The sequence below is a fragment of the Sebastes umbrosus genome, chromosome 16, assembly GCF_015220745.1.
Source record: "Sebastes umbrosus isolate fSebUmb1 chromosome 16, fSebUmb1.pri, whole genome shotgun sequence".
In the NCBI taxonomy this organism is placed as follows: Eukaryota; Metazoa; Chordata; class Actinopteri; order Perciformes; family Sebastidae; genus Sebastes; species Sebastes umbrosus.
The window spans coordinates 1,380,848-1,389,358 of NC_051284.1; the positions used below are offsets into that span (position 1 = coordinate 1,380,848).

The window sequence follows — 8,511 nt, forward strand, 5'->3', positions numbered from 1 at the left end:
GTTTCATAACAATGTTGAACCACGTGTGTAAAACTATTTTGAAATCGCTCAAAAGGGGGCGCCATCAGTTCCGAACATGTGCATGGGTCTGGCGCAAATTTGGCCATTAATCAATGACAGTTTGTCCAAAATCACCAAACTAACTGGATATTTTCAATTAATCTGTTGAAACATGTCCCCAAAATGCCAAGAAATATGACTGGCGGGACACTGCCTGTTCAATCACTGAAAGACTGCATACATTGTAATTATAAAACAAGTGCATGATTGGTCTCACTCCTCAGAATATTAAACCAGCTTAAGTGACTTTGCTGACTTGCTCGCGGCTTCTGTTGAGCGAAAAAAGGCTTGAACCCGCCAACTGCCACTTGCAGCTGTAATTATTATTATTATTATTAATGATAGTTTCTAGTATTTAAAATTTTGCTCAGTGGTCCATATTGCCAAACTGTGTTTGATTAATTTAGAGCAGACTAATTTACAAATAGAAATCTGGGGCCAGGTATGGTTATTCGAGCAAAGGATTACTAATTTATGGTCTATGGGGAAATCATGAAGCTGCTACAGTATGTATGTTGTGAAGTAGTGATGAGCAGGTCAGGGTTTTTCATTACCTGCACCCACCTGACCCGCTACGAGAGCCAATCCGCACCGCCCAAACCGCAGAAATATGTGTTAATCCACCACCCCTACCCAACCCGCAAACCACCAACTTTATGCATTATAGTAGCACAACTGTCAGGACTGAGGTCTGAGACAAAGACAGAGACAAGCGGACTCAAGAGTCACGGCGTACGCACAGGGTGTGTGTGTGTGTGTGTGTGTGTGTGTGTGTGTGTGTGTATGTTTGAGAAAGTGACAGAGAGGGTAAGAATGTGGACTAACACACGGATTAATAACTTACTGGGTTCATAGATACATCACTTTTTGACCTGCCTGAACCTGTGATAGTAAGCTCACCCAAACCTGCCAAACCCGCGGGTTGTGGGTCAACCCTTGTATCACTACTGTGTAGTCTGTACTTGATAAGAACTTGGTGACGGCAAAAGTATACACAATGCACAGAGGGAAGGAGGTGGGGAAATGGGTCAATGGGCCCCAACAACAAGGGGGCCCAAAAGCAAATTTTTGATAACCCCGATGACATCACTATGACGTAATCAGGGGCTTTTTTCCAAACATGACAAAGCTCTTCCAAAGAAGTAGTCTCCATGACAAAAAAACTGACCTTTGTATGTAAAATCAATAGAATTCCCCTGTAACATAATAAGCTGTTTATGAAATTCAGTGTATTATTGCAGGCAACTGAATGAAAAAAATATGAAAACATTGAAAACAAATGCACATAGAATCCAACTATTGACTACCTGTCAAGAGAGCAGGTTTCTCCCTCTGTGGTCCAGGGTGTGTTTGGTACATGTCAGCTCGTTCCCTCTGTGGCTCCAGCAGTGATTGGTATAAATCCTGGGTGTCCCTGTGAGGCTGAGACAGGTCTAGGTGCTCCAGGTCAGAGTCCAGCTCCCTGGCTCTCCTTTCCAACTCTGTCAGGCTGAGCTCCGAGGCTGCTGAGGAGGGGGGGTGGGAGCCCCCGAAGCCAATTGGGGGCCGGAGAAGAGGCCAACGTTGCAGGGAGCCCGAGAAGGAATCTGTATCACCACCTCCTCCCGCACCCCCTTTCTCCCAGCCGTCCTCCCACAGTGTGTTGACCATGTCAAGGACAGTGTCCCAACCCTCTATCCCCCCTTCCTCTCCAAATGTGCCTCCTTCTCCTCCCTCCACCTCACTTTCTTCTTTCCTTGATTTAGCCACCACCTCCTCCAACTCTTGTATTCCATCCTTAATCTTCATTCCTCTATCCTCCACCTTTTCACACGTTATTTCTACATCCCTTTCCCTTTTCACATCTTCCTTTATGTTTTCATCGCCTTGCACTTTCCCTTCAACCCTTCTCTCTGACTTTTCCCGTTTGGTTTCCTCCACCAGCCCCTCACTGACAGTAACCCTCTCTTTCTCCTTACCCACTTTGTCCTCCCTTTTGTCTTTCTCTTCTCTCCTCGCCTTGTCTCGCTTCTCTTCCTTCCCCTTCCTCACCTCCACTTGAGTCTTCTCCTTTCTCTGCTCTCCTTGTTTCTCCTTGCTCCTAGATCTCTTGGGTTCTTCTTGCTCTCTGCAGACCCTCCACTGTTCCAAGTTCTGCTCCTTCAGGGAAGCCCTTCCAACAAAACTAGAACCCTGTCCTAGTTCTGGATTGGAGGGCTCTTTAAATGAGCATCGGCCCACCATACTTGTAGCATTCATAATAGTTGTGGTTAGCGGGTTCTCTGAGACGTGACCTGGACGGGGGTTGAGGTGGGCATGTGGGCGCCTCTTCTCCAAAGCTGAGAGGACAGCGGGGAGTGGGGGTAGAATAGGGAGGTTGTGGAGTGCCCCACCCTGACGAACAGTCCTCTTTCTGACAATGATTCGGCGAGGCCAGGTGGACTCGATGCCCTCAGTGGGGACTGTTGACTCAAGGTCTCCAAACCCTCTGCTTAGGCGAGGGCTGGCCACGCCTGGTCGGAGCCCTGTGGCCGTGCCAGGTCGACTCCTAGAGCTGGACTTGGATGATTTGGACTTGTGGGACCTGGAACCTTTCTCTACATGGCTAGATTCAATTTTATCAATATCCAAATGCTTTTTCTCTGCCTGATCTGCAAGGGCAGTATCAGTTTTATCCACAGCCACAACACTTATCTGGGCTTTATCTGTAGTCTTGTTGCTGTTCTGGGTTTCACTGACAACCCCAGTCTCAATGGTACTTTTAGTCCCTGTCTCATTACTAACCACAGTCTCTAGTACTGCCTCAGGCTCAGGTGTTGGAGCAATCTTAACATCAGTTTCAACGTTAGCTTCTACTCTGGACTCTGCTACTGAATCAACATCATTGTTAACTGTAGCTTCACCTCCAGCTTCTCTTCCAGTCCTGATCTCCACCTGCCTTGCACTAGCTTTTTCCTCGACCTCTGCCTCAATCTCTGGCTTCATCCCTGGACCAGGTCCAGCTCCAATTTCAACTTTATCTCCAGGCTCAATCCTGTTCTCTATGTCAGTCACAGTTGAAGGTATAGTCTCAGCAACAGGTTCTGGTTTAACCACACTCCTTCCAGTTTTTTCTCCACTCCTTATCCCTCCCCTGTGTCCCTCCTTGTACACAGCTGGAGCCATATTTTCTATCCCCACCCCAGACTGCACTTTTCCTTCCAGATCCCGTCCCCCTGGTCGTGTTTTCACCTGGGAACCCATTCTTGTTTCAGACCCATTTTTAATGCTAGCCCTGGATCCGTTGTCATATTTGTTCCAACTTTCAGCTCTATGGTGTTCTTGTATTCCAGCCCTGATTTCAGCCTCTGACATGTTTCCAACTTCACATACTAACCTCGGCCCACACCCAGATCTGCTGTCAATTAACACCAAACCCACACTCCCATTGTCAAACTTTGAAACCATAACCCCACTTACATTATCAGGGCCAACCTTTGACCCGGCTCTGTTCCTACCCACAGCACCGGTGCCCATTCTGGGGGCAGCGCTAGGGGAGGGTGAAGGTGAGGGCTGGGGGAGCAACAGGGGCGTTGTGTCTAGAACCTGGTCGGGCTCTAAAAACACAGAGTCTCTGTCTGAACGCAGAGGAACTGGTCGACCATATCCGAAGGTCCCAAACGATGTTTCCCTCCTCTCCCTTTCTCTCGCCCTCTCCCTTTCCACTCTCCCCCTCTCCCTCTCTCTTTCCCACTCTCGCTGGGCCCACCCTCGCTCCATCTCCCTTTCTCTCTCCCTCTCCCACTCCCTTTCTCGCTCACTCCGGCCCCATCCCCCTCCTCGATCCCTCATGTCCTGCTCGAGGTCATGAGCGGACAGTTGGACCAGCGGGGAACGGTAGGGGGATCGTCTAAGCTCTAGGGGGGGTGACAGCCTGAGGCTCTGGGTTTGGGAATAATGCCTCGGCTGGATAACGTGGGGAGGGGAACATCGCAAACTCTGAGACTGACTGGGGCGAGGTTTGGCAGGGGAGAAAAACACTGGAGTATGGTAACCCGAGGAGAGAGGTGAGCCGGAGAAGGGGGAAATGAGGGGGGAGGTAAGAGAGGAGGACTGCCCCCCAGGGGGAGGGTATTGTCCTGGGTTCAGATACCCCCCTCCTCTGTCCATCATTTCGGTTGTAGTAAGCTCCAGACACTCCAGGTGTTTCGGAGGTGTCAAGACTTTCCAGGATTGTCGGCCATCTCTGTTCTTTGTACTGTCTCCATGGTGATGGTGGTGGCTATGATGATGTTTCTTGGATGAGGAGGAGGACACTCCCGGTGCTGAGAATGATGACACGGAGGGAGAGACTGATCGGTTGAAACATCCTGGAGAATGGCAGCCGCCAACATCGACATCCTGAGCCCCAAGCTTCAATGAATCATAGATGGCTCTTTCATCCAGTCGCCGGACAAACGAGGGGTTCGGAGTTAGAGAGCGGGGCTGCGGATCGAACATGTCAGCCGGAGATCTGCTAACCCTTAGGGAGCCGCTTGCAGAGTAGCTAAAACTCCCCTCACCTCCACCATCTCGCCTTATTGACCCTCCAGGGTGATGGTGATGGCTGTCAATCTGTTGATTGATACACATGGTATCATAGATGGATCGTTGGGGTACGTAGCCATCTCCATATCCTCCTTCCACCCCAGCTCGCCCTCCCAGTCCCCCATCCCCAGCTCCATGTTTCTCCAGGCAGCAGGAGCTCTTCCTGAAACACCCGGGACGACTAAGAGGCTTGCCCATGATTGGTCGGATGGCTGACGGTGGGAGGGGTTGCTGGGAGGCACGTTTGAAGCTTGAAGAGTGAATTGTGAATTTGTTTATTTGACTAATTCTGAAAAATTCTGCTTGCAAAATACACATCAGAGTCTGCAAGATGCATGGCAGCTGGCTTTGAGAAGGCCATGGCAAAATAAACACATTTTTGCATTTTCTTTTATGGTAAAATACTGAAGCATATTCCGTCTGTTTAAATGACAAGTCAGGATAATCTTGTGATCAAAGTATTCGCATTGCTGCAAAAAATCTGCTAGTCAAAAGCTCCATGACATAAAAAACAAGATATTGTCCAAATGAAATATTCCAACCAGAAAAACATGAAAATATAAGACAAAATGTGTCCAGTTTTTATGTCCACAGGGTTATTGTTCTTAGCTCATCTTCTCTCCCACTCTCATCCCAGCATGTCTGCATTTGTATTTATTCTGGTTGGTTATTATTCTGGCTGTCCATTTAGAGCCAATTACGTCTTTATCCAGTGGAGCGTTAGTCAGTCAGACACAAAGCGACAGAAAGGCTGAGCAGAGTGGATGGAGGATTGAATCCAGTCAAAGCGTCTCCTTTCATTCTGGCTGTGCTTGTTGATTACCACCGTCTGTCTGTGGAAAACAAAGCAAACAACAAAAGATTTGAATGGAAGACAGCTTGAAACAGTCTCTCCATAAATATCAAAGGGAGTGGATATTAGCATATTCAGTATTAAGATATTAGTTAACAATCACTGATAAGTCTTGCATATCCAATTGTCTTTCGCCAATGCTACGCTATGATTGGCCAGTCTGCGTTCAAGGGGTGGGACTTAGCAAAGGGTCAATTAAAGGGGCACTCCCCCAATTTTAAACACAAAGCTCAGATTACTTGTAATAAGAAGTACTACTCAGCCTGTGGCAATAGTTGTATAATATCCTCTGTTTCTCTGAATGGAGCTTTCTAAAATCTAAAAAATAACCCTGATGATGTCATCAGAGTTAACTCCGATTGGGTTTGAGACAGAAAGCCAGTGTTACAAACGTGAAATGTTGGGTTTTACCAAGCAAGGAGGGAAAGACACTATTAAGTTGCATTATGGGAATTGTGCGACCAAGTGTTGCTTTGAACTTGACCCATATTAGGGAGTAAAAGTAGCAAAGCATTTTGTCAGTCTATTGATTAAAATATTAGAATCACTTATGTTAAGTGATGCACTCAGGTCAAACAGCACCGACCCAAGGACCTCCATCCATCAGTGGGTTACCAATAATGCCGAGAAGAGAAGCCCTGTTCTGGGAGTAGAGAAGAATGAGATGGACTTTCAAAATTGTTAGTTTAAAACCTCTTTTTGACACTAGTTTCTCAAAAGGCATTCACTTTTTGTAATTTGGAAGTGAAGCCATCACTTCAAAACACTGTCAGTACAAATGTATTCTACAAAACCCTTTGTGTTCTTCTTCCAAGGACAGGCTGAACACTGAGTTAGCAACTGTAATGCAGCCCTAGTTGAAGCATGTAACATAGCAGCGGTCTTCATAACTTAAAGGGTTATCACTTCAAAGGTAAGACAACAAAAGATGGAAAACCAAATGTACTTTTGTAGACATGTTTCCCCCAAAGATGGGCTAAATATTAAGCTACTGAAGCCCAACTTAGATAATACCTTTAGTCCTTTTCATAGAAGTTATATATTAGGACATATACTACCAGTATTACCAATCTAAATATTGAAACATTTTTCACAGCCAAGACAACAATGGGTATAATCCCCCAATGTTCTTTACATTGAACTGTATGTTTTCTCCCGAGTACGGGCTGAACACTAAACTAAATACTGATACTAAATACCTTAGTTGGCTTATCTCTTTGGTCAATTTGGTAGAAGTTATATATTAGGACAAATTACATACCAACAGTCTTCACAAACTAAATGGAGAGTAGCTCCTCACAGCCAAGATTACAAAAGATAAAAGCCATTAATGTACTGATAATGGCTGATCTCCTTTGTCACATATACAGTTCTCAAAACCTAAAGGATGAAAAAGTGTTTTACAGCCCAGACAACAAATGATAAAAACCTCAAATTTTCTTTATGTAGAACCTTTTCTCCTCGTGATGAGCTTAACACCAAGCTAAATACTGAAGCCCTTGTTGGCAATTCCCTTTGGTCAATTTTTTAGAAGTTATATAAGAACACATACCAACATTTCTGACATCTAAAGGGTGAAAAAACTGTCTATAGCCAACACAACAGAAAACCTCAAACAACTCCAAGCAAGCATTTTGAAGTTGGGGAGATGTTAATGCGACAGTCTGCAGCCTAAAGCCCCATGCAAATTTGGTGCCAAAAATAAAGTCAAGATGACGTCAATATTGCTTCAAAGCTGTTCCCTCCATCAATACGAGAAATCAGAAGCTGAATTTTTCAACATGCCATGGTATGACATTGTGAAAATGTGGTTTGATGTTCCTGCTTTGAACGTACCACACTGGTTCGTCTACCGCAGCTAGCCCACCAACTCCAGATTTATGGGAGATAACAACAGTACTTGGTATGATGATTAACTCTAAACATTAGCTTACAGGAAGTCACCAACACCACAAGAATAAAGCATTTCAAACAAATTTTGACCACAGAAGCATGGCATCCACCACACATACTGAAAGACCTGGCAACCTCGTGATGACACTGACTAATTTCACCGCACTTGAATAAAAGTTAAAAGAGGAATTAATAATCATTTACTGGTTCCAAAAACTCCATTTAGAAATAAAGAAAAGAACAGATTGACATTCACATATCAACAAAGCATCTTCAGCAGGCTGTCCACAGTAGTCCTGAAGTATCCATACTGATATCAATCTCAAATGTAAAGACTCACAACTGTCTCATTTGCATGTATTAGTGATGCCTTCCTCACAAATTAGTTGAGCTCCATCAAAGGAGCCTATTGATAGTTGAGAATCATTCCTGGTCTCTCTATCTCTTTCCCCATCTTTTCAATGTCCCTTCATTCTTAAGCATCCTCTCTCCTTCTCTCTCTCTCTCTTTCATCACTGCTGCTGCCACCTGCTCTATTTCCCCCGATCAATAGAAAAGCCAGAACCTTATCAACATGGTCACAGTCATTAAAAGGCATCAATCAATCCAGTCCGTCGATCTCAGTCCCATCCTGTTAATGTCTCGTCATTCTGCCTCAAATCAGCATCCTCATTTGTTTTTCTTACCGGCATCTCTGCCCCTGTCGTTTCTTTCTCTCTCTCTCTCTCTCTCTCTCTCTCTCTCTCTCTCTCTCTTTATCTCTGCCGTTTTTCGCTTTTTCTGACGCTTGTCTCCCTCTCTCTCCCCCTCTCTCTCCCTCCTCTCCCTCTCTCTCTGCTGTGAATCATGCCTTCTGTCAGAGGAAGGTTTTTTTGACAAGCGCTCTCTCTGCCAACCAACACACCAACGCAAACCCTCCTCCTCCTCCTCTCCCTTTCACTCTCTCTCCCTTCTAGCTTTTCTTCTCTTCAATTCAGCCTCCCTCTACCTCTCGCTCTTCTCTCTCTCTCCCTCTCTTTCTCTCTCTCTCTCTCTCTCCTCCCATTTACACTCCACACAGCTTTGGGGCTTTAAGAGCTTTGGAGCTGCAAAGAGACCAACTTCTCCTCTCCAACAGCTTCTCTTTTCTCTCTTCCTCCATCTCATCTCTCTCTTTCTCA

General features: G+C 45.6%; 1 protein-coding gene across 2 annotated transcripts in view; it reads right to left on the bottom strand.

Moving 5' to 3' along the window:
• LOC119474563 overlaps positions 1-8,305 on the bottom strand; it is a 30,301-nt gene extending 21,996 nt beyond the window's left edge. Inside the window, exons 1-2 of one of the 2 annotated variants that reach the window (XM_037746639.1) lie at positions 8,038-8,305; positions 1,368-5,438 (exon numbers count right to left, since the gene is read on the bottom strand). In XM_037746639.1, the coding sequence (XP_037602567.1) occupies positions 1,368-4,923 (3,556 nt within the window). In that variant the 5' untranslated portion in view covers positions 4,924-5,438; positions 8,038-8,305. The other variant, XM_037746638.1, reaches the window with a different exon arrangement.
• Between the last annotated feature and the right edge of the window lie 206 nt (positions 8,306-8,511).